Below are 17,449 nucleotides of genomic sequence, written 5' to 3'. Positions count from 1 at the left end.
ACAAATTGCCTCTTATAGTAAAACGGTTAACCATAAATTATATAATTTTAATTAATAATACACATTTTATTCACTTCAAAATATTACAGTATTGAACAATTATATCCCTCAAATACGCTTTCCTGAAGAGTTCTACTTGTGCAATAAAAATATTAAAGAATTGTGAATAGAATTCTTCAGGAGACCCTCAAAATGGATATAGGGCTATGTACTGCCGTCTAGTATCTCCTGTACCAAGGTCAGGCTGACAGCTGTCCTGAGGTGAAAGATTGAAGTGCTGGAGGGGGCCTGAAATATCTGAAAGCCTAGAGGCCCGGCCATGGGTTAATACGGCCTTGTCCAGTGGTATACAACACAGTGCAATGAGGGAATTAGAATAATTATTTTTGTGGGTCATGAAAGCTTACGCTGAAAAAAATGTCATTCGTCCTTAAGGTGTCACCGGACTTCTGTTTGATTTTGCTGAGACAGACAAACAGGCTATGAATTGTTTTTTCTGGCATGGCCTCTTCAAGGTATGTTTCTTAAGCTAATACATACAAGATTGTTTAAAAGGTTCAGGTGTGAATGGGATAAACAGGAATTTGGAAACAAATACAAACTGATCGGTAGGGGCTCCCCATTGAGTGTACCCTTAAAAGCAAATCCAGTTGCACTATTGTATAATGTGTGGAGTCTTTTGCCCAGAGTCCGGTACTGTATTGAATTTCTTCCCGGTATTAAAGCAAGTGTGGTGTTCTGGCGTCTGACTGATTACTCCTTTGTTAGGCTGATGGGCCAGTGAGTAGTCTGGGATGGCTGGCTAGGGTTTCAACAATGAGAGTTAATGGCTGTCCCATGAAGTTGGGACTCTCTTGTGTGTGTTTTTGAATGAGGTAATTGTGAACTCTTTCTAGCTCAGGGAAGAAGGCTCAAAGTCAGCTGCAAAGACCTTTTTGGAGGCTGGTGAGAAGCAGAGAGTGATGCGAAGGGGCCTGTAAGGGCGCCAAGCTGTCTTGGGGAATTTGATTGGGAATCCTGGGTCTCAGCTGCCATGTAGGAGCACCTTGCTTCCATATGGTGTTTATGGCCATTTCCACACACGTTGAATAATGCACTTTCAATGCACTTTTGCAATCCTTTTGAAGTGGATTTTTGTTCCACGCATGGAAAATCAGTTTCAAATGTTCACTAAAGAGTATTGAAAGTGGATTATCCAACGTGTGTGGAAGCAGTCTATGTGCAAATAATCTCATCCGAAGAAAAATGAACGCAGCTGGGGGTTACCCTTGGACTCCTGACTGCTCAGGGAAGTGGATAGTACATGAGGACTGTAGTGCGCCTGTTGTAGACATCGAGGTGTTGAGCAGAGAACTAGGTTCCTATCCCCACAAGCAAAGCTTTTTGGGCAACCTTGCACCAGCCACTTTCTCTTAGTCTGCCTCACAGGGTTGTTGTGGTTAGAGTGCAATAGTATACTGAAGATAGCAAAGCAAAGGAAAAAACAAACTGCAGAACAACGGAAAAGACTGAGAACTGGCCTTTCCCGACACAGCTGGCAAATCATGAGTTGAGTTGCCACAGTAAGGATGGTCAAGGGAGATGCAAGTTTCCTCCATCTATGTTGGCAGTCTATGCCAGTAGCAGAGATGGGCAAATGGGGGCAGTTTCCAGCCTCCCAGTAGAGGAATTACAGGAATTACAACTCATCTCCAAACTAGAGATCGCCTCTGTGGCATCACATCCATGCTGAGTCTCCTCCTCAAATTCCATCTTCTCCAGGTATCACCCCAAATCTCCAAGAATTTTCTGCAATCTACACCCTATTGTCTTGTTTATCGAATGCCCCAGCTGTTGATTGTATTGAACTACACTGTGCAAACTACCTTGAGCCTCAGTGAGAAATGTGGACGGTAAATTACATAAATAAATAAAAATAAATGTCCCAAACTGGGATTTGAAATCCTGGGGCAATCCCCTGGAATCTGAAGAGAGGTGCTCTTTTTTACTTAGTGGAGCTTATTTTTTTCCTTGGCATATGGAGGAAGAACTGGCTATGAAGCAGCAGAGAAGACTCAAGGAACTCCTGTCTGTTGGAACCGCCTCTCCCCATATGTGCCCCAGAGGATGCTCCGATTGGGAGAGAAACAACTATTGGTGGTCCCTGGCCCCAAGAAGGCCCGCCTGGCCTCAACCTGGGCTTTCTCAGTCCTGGCTTCGGCCTGGTGGAACTCTCTGTCTATTGAGACCAGGGCCCGGCAGGATTTATCGTTCCGCCGGGCGAGTAAGACAGAGATGTTCTGCCAGGCATATGGTTGAAGCTGGGCTTGGCCTCATCCGGCTGATAAGAGGGGGAAAATGGAAGATCTGAACCGTCCCTATTAGGATTTTCCACCATCTGCTTCTAATTAGTGTTTATTAACTGCTGCCATCTAGTTATTATATATTGTTGTATGTCATATTATGTAAATGTTTTAAAATGTTTTTACTGTTTTATATATAAATTATATGATGGATTTTAACTTGTTGTAATCCACCCTGAGCTCGCTCGCAGGGAGAATGGAATAAAAATCTAAAGTAAATAAATAAATAAGTACTGCATTTTGATCCCTCCAAGAGTGGTATACATAGTTCTCCCTCTTGATCCTCTTTGGTCTTACAGCAACAACAAACATCTTCCCCATCCATTTTCCACCAGCTTCTCCCCAACCAATGCTAAGCTGCCCTCAGCATTTTGTATCTCCTGAAGGGCAGCAAGCATAAGCAGTAGTTGTTGGACTATAAGGAATGTGAAAATTCTTTTTTTCCTTTCGAATTTACAAACTAATATTTTTTCTACATTCTTGAAGAGTTCCCCACCTACCGTGTTTATACACAGCCCTCTTCTGCTCAGCCCCAGGACTATCAAGGCCAGCGTTAGAAGGAGTGATAAGACCAGAGACTCAAGCTTACAAGCTGAAATATAAGACAAGCATGGAGAGAACTGGAAGGGAAAGCAGGAGGAGGAGGAAAAAGGGGGTGAGATTGACAGCGGCAGCAACAAGCAGCAAGATATGAACAGGCATTTACGTCCTCTAAGAGATCTTGCCTTAATGGGGTTCTTCCTGGCATGGACATGGTACAATCGCCCAGCAGCCCCTGACCCCGTGGCCCCTAACAGGATAGACAGAGTGTCCTTCTGCTCACAATTACAACTGGCAGTTAGAGAAGAGTTCTTTCTCGGCGGGGGGGGGGGGAGGTGTCGAGTTCCTTGCAGTTCTCTTTGGCTGGTACATCCCAGTCTTCTCTTGCTATGGTGTTTTTCTTGGAGAAGTTGTGATTCAGTGATAGACAATCAAGTTTGCATGCAGAGAATCCCCAGTTCAGTCTCAGATATTTCCAGTTAAAGGCTAGCAGTCCTCTACTCAAGAGAGCAGCTTCCAGTCAGAGTTGACAATACTGATCAATGGACTGACATGGTAGAAGGTAGCGTCTTGTCTTTGTGTGACCTCTGGCTGTTGTGGCAGAGCGTCCATAGTCCCTGGGAATCTGTCCTTTGGGGCAGAGTCAGCCTCCATTTCTTCCTGCCTAGGAACTTTACTGCTGAGATACATAATTCCCAGTCACAACCATGGGACACACACACAGCCCAAGCCCTCCATGCATGTAATATCACCAATCACATTACAGCAGTACAAACTGGCCCTGTATAGAGGTTCAAAGTTGTGCGCGCAACCTGCTAACACCCAGTATTCCTTGGTGACAACATCCATTTTGATTCTCGGTTGTGGCATCTTAGGCAATCTTTTCGGAGATTAGGCAGCTGGCAACCGGGGGCAACCGGATTCTCAGTCATGGCACCAAAACTCTGGAACTCTGTCCCTAGAGATTTATCTGTCCCCTTTTGTTACCATCTTCCGCCAGCAGCTGAAGACTTTCGTTTTGTTTGGCATTCTCTCCTTACCACCCAATCCTGTTTTGTTCTGTATGTATCACAAAAGGCAAAGGTAGTCCCCTGTGCAAGCCATTACTGACCCATAAACGGACCCAAGTAATGACCCAAGTCATTACTGACCCATAAACGGACGTTGCATCATCACGTTTTCTTGGCAGACTTTTAGTTACGGGGTGGTTTGCCATTGTCTTCCCTGGTCATCTACACTTTATCATAGGCTCTGGTTTCAATTCTTTTAATGATGGTTTTCTTGGGTGGTTTTAATTTTAAGTGTGGTTTTCTTGGGTATGTTTTCATTTGTTAGCTGCCTTGGTGACCCTTGTGAGGACAGAAAGGCAAAATATATTTTTTAAAATAAATAAAAATAGGAGAATGCTGTGCTCTTAAAGTACCAAACCATTCTTACTTGAGGAAGAGATAGCAAAGAATACAAAACCACTCCCAAACACCTGCAAAAAGGGACTGATAATATTTTGGGTAAGTCATGGAATTGTAGAACACAAACACACACATAGCTGGCATTTTAAGTAGCAAACTCTATAATGAAAAAATATATAAATGTACACCATGGAACCTACAACACACAGAATCCAGAAACTACCCAGCTTTGGCCCCACAAGTCATAGGTAATGGCCCCTTCTCAAGATGCACCCCACGCTTGCTTCAGATTCTCTGGAGACAGAACCCAGGAATTCTCCTGATTCCCTCGATCCCCTTCTCCAGCTGCAGCCTCAGCACCATCTAAGAGGTTCCCGAAGTTGCAGCCCCACCTCTCAACTCCCAACAGGTGAGGCTTGTCAATTCCCTCCTGTTTGCAACAGAATCCCAGATCTTTCCGCTCCCCTCCCAGGGCTTAATTTGAGCCGGACCATTCGAGAGCTCCACCCCAGAATCCAGTATAAATGCAGTCCGCCCTGGAAATCACGACATACTGATAACACAGAGAATACTTTCAAGACTATGAACAATGTCTTTGGCCTCGCCACTTAATGAACTGAAGAGAAGCCCCATATATCTGGAGTTAAGCAAAAGGTCTTTGACGACAGAATGTGTAACTTGCAGGTAGCCTTGAACTTTAGGACTGAACATCTTAGCAAATAACAACCAATGCCATGCTTAATCAGGGCTGCGTGTAGAGTTGCCAGTTCCAGGTTAGGAAATTCTGGGAGATTTGGAGGGGTGGATCCCAGAGAGGTAGGGATCCCATTCCCCCACTGAGGGCAGGGAATCCCCTGCTTTCACCCTCCATCCCCCACTTCCACTTACCTGGCCGGTGGGGGACAAAGGCTCAGGAATGGGCTTCCCCGGCGTGCTCCCCAGGTGACATGACGATGTCACTGATAGCATCGTGCTGCCCCAGGAGCACTCCTGTGCTTCGCCATAGGCCCCAAAAGGGCCGAATTGGGCCTGTTCAAGGCCCAAATCAGCCTGCTGTGAAGCAGGTGTACCCCCTGCACCGGAAGTGACGTCATCGCGCAGCCGTGGGACCATGCGTGAACAGTGCACACAATAAAGAAGGCAAGGAGGAGCCAGGTCTTCCCCTCACCAGGAACGTAAGGGAACCTGGCAACCTTATGGAGAGGATAGCATTTGCGGGGGAGGGATCTCATCTGAGTATAATGCCAGAGTCCACCCCCAAAAGCAGCCATTTTCTCCAGGGGAACTGGTCTCTATGGCCTGGAGATCAGTTGTAATTCCAGGAGATCTCCAGCCACCACCTGGAGGCTGGCAACCCATGTGGGAACTGTCACCCTGTGAATATATACTTTAAAAAAAAAACCTGGTATCAAGCTTCTGTTTCTCATGGTTCTGAACAAAATTGTTTAAAGATCCCATGGGCCTCTCCTTTCCTCTGAATCACAGAAGCCATACAGTTATACATAAAGCAAACGTAAGCAAATAGGGTAAAGCGACGCATTTTGTAAAATGTGGATTGGGGGCAGGTGAAGAGGCTGCCTCGCGTTCGATTACTGGATGCCCCTCCACTTTTAAGTCACTGGGAGCCTTGTAAGTTTCCTAAGACTTCTTAAAATCATCCTGTTGGTGCTTGCCTTTTGGCAAACGTTCTTTTAAGTTCCACCCCAGCACACACACACAGCACAATTCTTAGTTCCTCAAAAGACAGCCTATGGGAACCTGGAAGGCGACTAAACTCAAGAAGCCTTGCCCTTTCATCCCCATTTCCCTATACAGTTTCTGCAGATCTTCTGTTTCTATCTGCAATGCTTCCTTCTAATCTTGCAAATAACACATGCCCAGTGTTTAAAAAAATGGCAATTCATAAGCAAACGTGGAGTCTGGAGCGTCCACAGGTGCTGCCATGTTTCTTTACCTGTAACTGTCATCAGCTTACGGTGTGTCTCCACCAGGGGGCAGAGCAGGCACAGGAGAATGGGAATGCTTCACAAGCGGCAGATATTTTTTACGTAGTATTGCCCTAATACATTAATTTCCAGAAAGTTCTTCACACAGACACACAGACACACGTTCCACAGAGATGGAAAGAGTCAGAGCAGGCCTGAGCTTAAGACTCGGAGGACTGGCTGGGCTCTGATTCTTGGGGCTCGGTGCGGATGCGTTTCAGCGGTGGAACCCCCAGCGACGGCGATTCTTCGGCCTCGGGTATCTGCTTCTCAAGGGCTACTGTGGGCTCAAAGGAGCCTCCTGTGTCCTTCACCTGGGGGAGGAAGGAAAAATCAGAGGCAAACACAGCGCCATTCCCACCCCAACCTCTCCATTGCTCCGTCATTCTTTGCCAGTTTGAGCTGCAACAATCTCTAGGGTTGTCAGCTCCAAGTTGGGAAATTCCTGGAGATCTGGGGGGTGAAACCTGGAGAAACCTGGAGAAACTGGGTTTTGTGGAGGGAAAGGGCCTTAGCATGGCATAATTCTATAGAGTCCACCCCCCCCCCCCAAAGTAGCCATTTTCTCCGGGTGAACTGTTCTCTGTGGCTTGCAGACCAGTTGTAATTCCAAGAGATCTCCAGCCACTACCTGGAGGCTGGCAACCCTAACAATCTCCCCAAATTTCTAAATGTTGGCAACATTTAAAAGTGTGGATTCAGTTTTTTTATATACTTATAACTTTGAAATTCATTTTTGAGGTATGCTTTTTTAAAAAACTTGAAATCTTAGCCCGGATGAATATTAAGGTGTAATGTTAATTGTCAAGGCAAGTATCAATACTTAGAAAAAGAAATCCTCATCTAATAGAAACCACAACCGGAAAGGTTGAGAAGAAAAGCCTTAATCAGTAGAATATACACTGGATTATTGATCGGCAGATCTGAATTATGAATACATTTCATTCATTTGTTTCAGCCGGACCAACCAGCAATTCAGTGGTTGCAAAAAAATGAAATAAGTTCTCATATATTGTTAAAAGTGGTGCAAAGCGAAGAGGTGAACATTTCTGCAGTCTGTTGGCAGAGCTTGCTACCTAAAGACAGTTTGTTCGATAGCCTTTGAAGGCTGGTGGACACTAGCTGCATGGCACACCTCACCCTGGCCGATTCCGCACGGCTTACCTGAAGCCGGAACTTTGCGGGACGTTGCGGGACATGCCGGCAAAAATGTGAAAGATTGCGTTTTCTTGCGCGATGGCACGATGTTGCGCAAAACTCACGCGAGAAAACACGATCTTCCGCGTTTTTGCCGGCATGTTCCGCAACGTCCCAGCTTCAGGTAAGCCGTGCGGAATGTGAAATTGTTTCACGTGAGCATGTGGAAGACAGGTTGTGGCTCAGTGGTCAAATTTCTCCTTTCTTTGCCCCAAGAAGACCCCAAGCTCAATCCTCAGACTCTCCAGGTAAAAGAATCAGGCAATAATTGATGGAAAAGATCTCAACATGAGACCCAAGGAAAGCATCTGCCAGTTAGAGAAGAAAACTATGACTTTGGAAGACAAATAGTAAGACTATAAAGCAGCTTCATCCATGTTCTCGTAGTCTTAGGGCCCATCATTCTGCCAACATGAATACTGCCCTCTCTCAATTACGTTTTTATCCGCCCCTAAAAGTGTTCAGGGTAATGTCTGTGGCTCTCTACTCCTCAATTTTATCTTCACAACAAACCTTATGTGATATGCTAGTAGGGTTGGCAGTCCCATGCTGGGGGCAGGGGATTTCCCACTCCCACCCTCCACTCGCAGCCCTCACCTGGCCGGCAGCAGGTATGCACCTTCCTGGCATGCTCCCAGGTGGTGCAGTGCACTCCCATGCACCACAGCAGCCTAATTCGGGACAGATTCGGCTTGATTCAGCCCAAATCGGGCTGAATTCGAGCTGCTGTGGGCCAAATCAGGCCGCTGTGGAGCGCGGCAGTGCTCCAGCCAGAACCAGGCTCTATTTGGCCCCCTGTGGAGCATGGAAGTGCTCCCAGGGGCGGCTCCTGCCCTCCGCAATGACGTCACTTCCTGGAAGTGGTGTCATTGTACAGGGCGGGAGCCCACGCGTGCTTTGTGCACACGAGGGAGGGGAACAGAACAGTGAGTGCCAGGTCTCCCACCAGGAGGATAGGGGGACCTGGCAACCCTATATGCTAGGCCGAGAGACCAAGATCACCCTGTGAGTTTCATGGCAGAGGGGATATGAGCTCAGGTTTTCTGAATCCTAATCTAGCATTCTAACTCCTTCTGCCCACTTCCTCTTGACCAGGCAGCAACCGAGTAAGGAAAAAACCCACAACTGATGGGTTCTGATATCTACATGAATACTACAAGTGGGATTTCCTCATATGGAATGGGCCTCAAATATTAGCCACAAATGTGGATTGAGCATCAGGATCTGACATTAGGAAAGTCACTATCTTTTAGCCCTACGCCTACCAATTAGTCAAATTAGGATAATTCTGGTGCCTCTCCCAACCTGACACACTCACCGGGGTGTCCGCTGTCTTGGGGTCTGGCTCTTCTTTTGTAAGCATGGGGGGCTCATCTGTCCCCTCCAAAAGCAGCACCCCGGAATCTGCGCCCAGGAGAGAAATGGAAAAATTGGGGTAGGCAAACATTTTTTAAAAAAAACCATAGGAGCTCCCACCACTAGCTACTGCTGCCCTCCCGTTCTCCTCTGATTGAGCCTACCTGCTTCCTGCCCCAGCAAGGGAGGCTGAGAATCCTCTGCCTTCAGCTCCCCCATCGGTGTGGGGGTTACAGTCTGACTACGATCCGGCGTGGGGCTGGGGCTGTTGTCTCCTCCTTTCACTAAGGAGGTCTCAGACAGCGAACTCTGGTTGCTGTTCTCATCTGGGGAAACAGGAAAAGGGCCGTTAAGAACCGTTGCTCTCGCAGGGCTACGAAAAGCCAAAACAAAGGACAGCATTCCGCTTCTTGTCGTTCCCCTCGCCAGCCTTCCTGCGTGAGATTGCCAAGTTGTAAACCTGCTGGTGAAAATTCTGTGCGAGCATGAAGGAAAGCGAGACTGCTTTAAAGGCAAAGGAGGCATGTGAATTCAGTTGCTCAGACCCCCTTCCTGGTTCCCTGAACAAACTCCTCATCTTTGCCCTCAAAGTCCTTCAGGGCCTCCTCCCCCCATTTCTGTCTCCACTTTCACTTCCTGCTGGGGTCACCTGATGTTATTTCCCTTCATGCCCTGAAAATACACACTGCGCTACATATGCCTTTTCCCCCACAAGCATTTCTTCTGAGAGTCTCTCTACACAAGACATCTTAGAGTCTCTCTGCACAATACTCTTGACACATGTTCTTCATGTGTCGGGAGACACAATGTCAGCCAGGAAGTGTAGTTTTAAATGACAGAGCCGGTGGAGATCGATCCAGAGGGAGTGGATTCTCTCACAGCCCTCCGCCACCTCTGGTGTCTCCCCTTCTGGAACCTTTGCCCTACTGAAGCTCAGTTAATTCAAAGTTTTAAGCAGCAAAGGCAATCGGATAAAAGCTCCAGAAGGGGAGACACTCTGGCACGCCAGAGGTGGCACAGGGCTCCGAGAGAATCTGTCCCCTCTGGAGCGATCTCCACCGGCTCTTTCAAAACTACATTTCCCGGCTGACATTGCATCTCCCAATACTTGACAGACACGTGCCCCGGCATCTCGTGTAGAGAGACTCTTACATGAGTAGGATCAAGTGAAAGATCTTACTCTTCTTCTCCCATTGTGGATACACATGTACTGCTAGGGAGGCAGAGTACAATTGAATATAAGACCACACGGAAAGTAAGTCACTTGAGCTTCCCAACATAAGATGTCTTGTGTACAGAGACTCTCAGTTCCTTGGGACTAAACTTCAGTGCAGTCTCAAGCAGTAAATCTTTTCGGATCCAGTCCAAAAGGAGAGGCTTTGATTTCCATGCAGGAGACAGGATTGGGGCCAGTCCTGCCTTTCTAACCCCTCCTCCCCTTTTCTATCCTCCATTTTCTGAGATGTACCGTTGAGATCCAACATGAGCAGGGCAGAGCTGCTCCGCGGACTGGGAATCCGGCTTCTCCTTTCTTTGGTTCTCTGCTGCTCGCTATTGCTTGCCAGACGCCTTTTCTCCTGTAAAAAGGGCAGACCAAGAGAACAAGAGCAAAGAAACAGGGAAGCAGGTGGCAAGGAGAATGAAGTTTAGGGTTTCCCATACAGATTCCCTCTTACCTCATCCCGGGGGTCCACAATTGGTACCCACTTGTAGATCCGTAAGGACGTGTCCCCCACAGTAACCCACCTCTTTTCCCTAGGAAGAAGAGAAGAGGGAATGGCATATAAGATGGAGTTTCCTTTGTGAACCCACTAACCTATTTCAGCTCAGCACTGTAGCACAGTGGTTATGTGGTTCAGCTGTGAATCAGTAATCTACTGGTTTGAATCCCACTACTGCCATGAGCTCAGTAGGTGGCCTTGGGTAAGCCCCAGGTCCCCAGCTGTATGGTGGGGATTATAATAACACTAACTGGTTCACCGCTCTGGGTGGGGCACTAATCTGTCTAGAAGAGCAGTATATAAGTGCAGTTATCATCATCATCATCATCCATTACATTTGTTTAATCTCTACAAGGAACTTAAGGTAATATATGTGATTCTCCCTTCTTTCCTTTCATCCTTTCCCAAGCCCCGTAAGGTAACTTAGGATCAGGGGAGAATGCTTGGCCTAAGGTCACCCAGTGAGTTCTATGGTGAGCAGGAATTAGAACTCAACAGTGAAATCCTAAACAGAGTTCTTCCAGAGTTACCATTATACCATGCTGACTTTCCATTACCATAACCTCACAACAGGCTACTAGCCAGTTTGGTGTAGTGGTTAAGAGCGGCAGGACTCTAATCTGGAGAACCAGGTTTGATTCTCCACTCCTCCGTTTGAAGCCAGCTGGGTGACCTTGGGTCAGCCACAGCTCGCTCAGATCTCTCTCATTCCCACCCACCTCACAGAGTGACTGTTGTGGGGATGATGATAGCATACTTTGTAAACCGCTTTGAGTGACTATTAAGTTATCCTGAAGGGTGGTATATAAATCGAATGTTGTTGTTGTCACTACCAATTATAACTTGCAGACTTTTCCTGAGAAACAACAGTAGCAGGCAAGACCATTTTGGTCAACATGTAGAGCCAATTCTCCACCCAAGGGACCAAGGCAGTGCTTCAGGGGCTCACCTTGTTTCCAATGTTTCTGGGCAAGCACAGTTCTCATTTTGCCAGCTTAGATGTTGTGGGGGTTTGAGCACACAGGCCAATACAGTTGCCTATCCTTGGAGTACGGGGCACGTACTATAGTCAAGTGGATTATCCATGTGCCTGCTGATCTGACACGAGCAGAAATTTCCCCTAGGAGAACATCCAAGAGGCAGACTACATAAGGGGCATTTTCTCTCTCCCTTGCTTCCTCCTCTACTGTCAAAGAAATAAAAGAAACTAGACTCCTATTTACACAGTAAGAGCTGAGCCAAGCCAGGGCTAGAGATGTAACATTTCTGGAAATTTTCAAGTCAAGGAGGGGGGAAATAGACATTTTGGGGGGGAAGTGATATATATGCAATACTTCCTTTCCTATCAAACCTAATCTTCTTTTACTGATCAAACAACATAAAATGCACCATTTATAGCTTAGCATATGTACTAGGAAAATATGTTTTTTAAAAAACATATTATTATGTTTTATTTATTATTATTATTATTATTTATTATTAAATATTTAAAATATATTAGCGGGCATCTGGTTCTCTCCTGCTACAAGGGAGACAACTCCAAAAACCATCCTACAGACCCACTCAGCTTTTCCTATCCCAGTTACCCACACCAGCTCAGAGTGGACTTTTTCCAGATGAGTATCAGCTTGCTGGAGTCATCTAGAGGAGGAAAAGCTCCTTTTAGCTACTAACTGACAAGATGCTTACAAGCAGTAACTTCAGCATCTTACTTATTGATAGTTGATCTGAGTCAGCAAAATCTTTTGAAACAAAAAGCTCACCTATAAACTCTGATACAATCACTGACATTTAAATCATGCATGGGCACTTGGGCTTGGAAGCAACGTTCTAGACATTTCTGTGGCTTAGGAGGAACAACCGATTTTCCATTCACTTCTTTGAAACCCCACCTAGCGATGAGCTGAGCACACACAGGCTGAAGGTCACCCCTCGGTCTTCTGGCAGGAAAAACAGAACCGGAAGCAGATGCCACAAAACATTTTATGTTGCAATTGAAGATTGTGGTAATCCGTAACGCTGCACCTGTGAGCAGGTCTACCAAAGCCTGGTGGTGGAAAGTGCCATCGAGTCGTAGCCGACTCATAGTGACCCTTGCTGGGGTTTCCAAGGCAAGAGACGGTTTGCCATTACCGGCCTCTGCAACACTCATCTTTTTTGGCAGCCCCCCGATTACTAACCAAGGCTGACCCTGCTTAGCTTCCGAGATCTGACGAGATCGGGCTTGCCCCCAAGGAAATCTACTGCACATAAACTGGGCCAGGCTTTGCAAAGCATAGATCCAACTGCACAAATTTTGACGTGTGCACGGTGGCAACAGGGCTTTCACCATATGGGACAAGGAGGTTGTGACCAGCTCCAGCTTACTCCCACCTAAGCACAGCTGCATCCTGGTTCGTGACCCCAAGCAACACTGCTGGGTTCCTCTATCAGAAGGACATGTATCCAAGGCCAGAGGATAATTCTGAAAGGGGGCTCTGGGACTTCAAGACCCACCTCTCAGCACTCCCATGCCCGCCTGTGTGTTTTCCCTTTTCAACAGCTGCATCCCAAAGGTTTCGGGTGGGTCACATATCTGATTAAAATTCGATTTCAAAAGATAAAAGCATTCACACTCAGGCTCCTTCCCTTGGCAGGCAACAAAAAGAGAGGATCGCTCAGGCACCCCTGGAATAGACAGCAAGAGGGCAGGCCAGCTCGAGGTCTTTCGCTGCAGCAGAGAAGACTGGGTGTTACTGCGTCTCCCTTTGCACCTCTTTATTGACTTACTGGCTTAATATACTCCTACGCTGAGCTCTCCAGTGAGTTCTCCGAACACTGTTCACATTAAAACAGCTTTAAAAACCATAAGCAATTGTTATGATGCCATAAATCCAATTCAATAATTGCAGCACCATCAAACTGAAGAGGCAGTGGCAATATGCCACAGAAATGGAGGAAATGCAGCAACATATATAAGAAACAGCACAAAAAAAGGGTCCGGAAGGAAGGAAGGAAGAGCAAGACAGACAGGCAGGCAGGCAGGCAGGCAGGCAGGCAGAAGAAAGAAAGAAAGAAAGAAAGAAAGAAAGAAAGAAAGAAAGAAAGAAAGAAAGAAAGAAAGAAAGAAAGAAAGAAAGAAAGAAAGAAAGAAAGAAAGAAAGAAAGAAAGAAAGAAAGAAAGAAAGAAAGAAAAAGGCCCATCAACAAAAACTGGAGGGAAAGCTCAGTTTTGAACCAGCACCAAAAGATCATCAAGGTTGGTTCCATGTGGATGGTTACAGGGAGGATATGCCATAAACAAGGTGCCACAACAGAGAAGGCCCTGTTTTAGTGGTCATGCATCTCACCTCTGAGGGCAGGGAGATACATTGAAGAGGGCCACTGATGCTGATCTTAAGAGTGAGACAAGCTTTTAAGGGAGCTGGTGTTACCCTGGATCCAGACCATTTGAGGTTTTAAAGGTCAGAACTCTCTCTTTTAATCAAGCCCAGAAACATAATGGTAACCAGGGGGGATTTTTTCAGCACTGGTAAGATGCGTTCTCAGTACTCGCCAACAGTCCATCTGCTGCATGCTGAACCACCCCTAATTGGGAGGCAGGTTTCTCCTCCAAGGGTATCTTTGCACAAAGTTCCTTTTTCTTTCTTCATATAAGCAAAACGAGAAGAAGAGCTGCAACTGTGAAAACCAGGGGTAAGGGAGGTGGTTTGTCTCTCCTAATTTCAGCACTTTCTCCTGTTCCATAAAATGAAGTAACAGGCTGCCAGGGAATAAAACTACATATGGAAGGGAGGAAACCAGTTCCCCTTGGAGGATTTTCTCAGAATCAGGTGCCCCAGGCTCTCGCCTCTGGGTTGGGCTTGGCCTGCTACCAAGTTTGATAGGCCAACTCTGTCCAACTGGGGAGAGGGGGGATGTAATGCATTGTCCCCCCAGTCAGATCAATGGATCGAACACATAATATAGAGAGCTGCCGCATCAGACCCTTGGTCTGTCAAGGACAGTATTGTCTGCTGTGACTGGCAGCCTCTCTCTAGTGTCTCAGGCAAAGCTCATTCATATCACTGGCTACCTGATACTTTTAAATGGAGATGCCGGAGATTGAATCTCAGAGCTTCAGCAAGCAGAGCAGACGCTCCACCACTGAACCACGGCCTGAATGAAGTATATAACCCAACACTTTGGTCAGCTGACCTAAAAGAGAGAAGGGGAAGCAAGTGGGAGGCCACTCCCAGGAAAGGGAAGGAGAGTTTTGCTGGCAACTTTGGGGTCATCATTTCCCCCCCCCCCACCTCCCAGAACAGCTAACACAGCAATTCAGTTGTTTCAGTGCCAAAACGCATTTTGTGGGGGAAACTCCACCAAAAATAAAGCTCATAAATCCACAATAACGCAGATCAGAATCTTCCCAGGATGAAAACTTGATTATGGAGGGCCCAAGGCCAACCCTTCTCAAAGAGAAGCAGGTTGTGTTCCCAGAACCACACACAGGCACTCTGAGAGTTTAACTACCACCCGTGGAGATTGTTCCAAGCGAGTAGCAGTGTTGGTTTGCTGTGGAGAAGCAAGATCCAAGTCCGGCAGCATCTTAAAGATGCTAGATTTTCTAGGGATGGGCTTTTGAGAGTCAAAGCTCCTTTAGAAGCTTCTACCCTGGAAATCTACAAGAGTCCAGCAGCACCTATAAGACTAACAAAATTTGTGGTAGGGTTTGAGCTTCAGGTATCTGAAGAAGTGAGCTGTGACTCCCAAAAGCTCAAACCCTACCACAAATTTTATAGATCCAGAGGAGTTAGCGGTGTTGGTCTGTAGTTGCAAAATAGTAGAGTCCAGTCGCACCTTTAAGACTAATCGATGTATTTGTAGCATAAGCTTTCGAGAACCACAGCTCTCTTCGTCAGATGCATCTGACAAATTGTATCGGTGCAACTGAACTCTTGCTCTTTTCTACTGCTACAGACAGACTAACAGGGCTACCCATCTTGATCCATCTCCCTGGAACTCGAGTTGATCTTTAAGATGCCACCGGACCCGAGTCTTGCTCTCCCCCCCCCCCGCAGTTCCTTCCCCCTCCTCCTCCAAGCCAATCCCTTGGAGGGTGACCAAAGATGCCACTTTCGTGCCCGAGCTGCTTCGACCGCTGCCGAGAGACGGACCCCTTCGGACCTCACCATCTGCGGACGTGTTCGATGGCGGCCATCACTTTTTTGATGTCATCCTTGGCCCGGCTGCGTGTCTCTGCTCGAACCGCCCGTCCCGACATCTGGGACCAACTTTGGAGAGTTGCGCGCCGCAAGAGGACGGAGAGCGGAGGAACTGGAAGCGCTGGCCAGCTGGGGGGCTTCCGTGGGCCCGGGGTGCTGCCCTCCGCTCTATCCCATGGCTCCCTCCTTTCTTGCCTCCGCCTGTCTGCCTGCCTGCCTGTCCATCCTCGTTCACTGCCTACAACCACCGCATCAGAGATGCTTCATTCTGCCACCCCTCGGTCGCTCCCTGCCTCCTCCATCAATCAATCCTTCCTGCTCCCTGGACGCGCGTCGGTTTCTCCAGCTGTTGCTCCCAGCCAGAGCCCTCCACCGTTCACCGATCTCTCCCCCCGTTGGACCTTCAGCTTTCCCCGCTTCCTCCTTCTTTGTCTCCTTTTCCTGTCCTCCCTTTGCCAAAGGAGGGGAGGAAAGGGGGGGGGGCAGGCGGTTCGCAGTCGGAAGAAAATAATATAGTTCTTTCTCCATTTTTTTTCCGAATGAGATCTGCAGCTACGGGAGCGCCCTCTGGTGACTAGGAGTTCCGCAGGATCGCGGCCGCCTTCAGAAAGCCCCCGAGATGGGCTGCGGACCAAACGGCAGGTTGGGAATACAGGAAAGCGCGGGAGAAATTGACATTGAAATGGTTCAAGGTCTTCTATTCCTTTGCTTAATCATCATCCAATGCAATGAAGAAATCAGAAGACTGAGACTTGGAAGAGTGGCCGTGAGGGAACTAGAAAAGATTCTTAAAGATAAAAGATAGTGAAGAGTCCAGTAGCACTTTTGATTCATTGAAATGTGGTGCTGGAGTAGAGTTCTGCAGATACCATGGACGGCCAAAAAGACAAATAAGTGGGTACTAGTTCAAATCAAGCCTGACTTCTCCCTAGAAGCTAAAATGACAAAACTGAGGCTATCGTATTTTGGTCACATCATGAGAAGACAAGATTCTTTGGAAAAGTCAATAATGCTAGAAAAAGTGGAAGGCAGCAGGAAAAGAGGAAGACCTAAAATGAGATGGTTTGATTCAATAAAAGAAGCCACGTCCTCCAGTTTGCAGGATCTGAGCAAGTATGTTAATGATAGGACTTTTTGGAGGCCTTTCATTCATAAGGTCACCATAGGGTGGAGGCGACTTGACAGCACATGACACACACACAAGAGAGATTCTAAGCAAGTGGTTCATTGCACACAAGATTAATTGGGGATAAAGAAAAGTGGGACACAATGGATATGTACAGGAGGTCAGGAAAGCCCCCACTCTCCTGGCTTTCTGCAAACAATGCAAAACTGAGCAATGTTCTGTTCTGATGGCACCTTCAAGACCAACTAGATTAAGGTGCTTCTGGACCTGAATCTTGCGCTTCGATTGGAGTTGACCAGTGCTACCTAACTGAAGCTATGCAAAACCGAATTACTCAAGAGGGCTTTCTACTCAGATTATAGGTATTTCATATAATACCTCAAAGAGATACCTTGGTAAAGGACAGGGGCTATAGACTATGCTATTGGGTACTGTCTGCTGCAGGAGATATGCTCTTATTGGGTAGATTCCATGTGGCTAACCATGTCATGTTATTTACTTACACTTTGTTTTTAGATAGGTTTCATCTCTGTGTTTGGCTTTATGCTTGTTTTCAGATTTTCTGCTACTGTACCCTAACTGTTGAT

At 46.9% G+C, this 17,449-nt stretch overlaps 1 protein-coding gene across 1 annotated transcript; it reads right to left on the bottom strand.

The window, feature by feature from the left end:
* Nucleotides 1–4,367: 4,367 nt before the first annotated feature.
* Nucleotides 4,368–16,171, bottom strand: BCL7C (BAF chromatin remodeling complex subunit BCL7C). The gene is made up of 6 exons (XM_054992276.1): nt 15,704–16,171; nt 10,506–10,584; nt 10,298–10,406; nt 8,994–9,155; nt 8,792–8,877; nt 4,368–6,590 (listed from the first exon to the last, which is right to left on the bottom strand). Exons 1-6 carry the CDS (start codon nt 15,793–15,795, stop codon nt 6,438–6,440), a joined length of 681 nt encoding a protein of 226 aa, XP_054848251.1. The 5' UTR covers nt 15,796–16,171; the 3' UTR covers nt 4,368–6,437.
* Between the last annotated feature and the right edge of the window lie 1,278 nt (nt 16,172–17,449).

Source organism: Eublepharis macularius, chromosome 12, assembly GCF_028583425.1.
Source record: "Eublepharis macularius isolate TG4126 chromosome 12, MPM_Emac_v1.0, whole genome shotgun sequence".
Lineage (NCBI taxonomy): Eukaryota > Metazoa > Chordata > Lepidosauria > Squamata > Eublepharidae > Eublepharis > Eublepharis macularius.
Note: the sequence above shows the minus strand (reverse complement) of the source record. Positions and strands in the feature narration are given on the sequence as shown.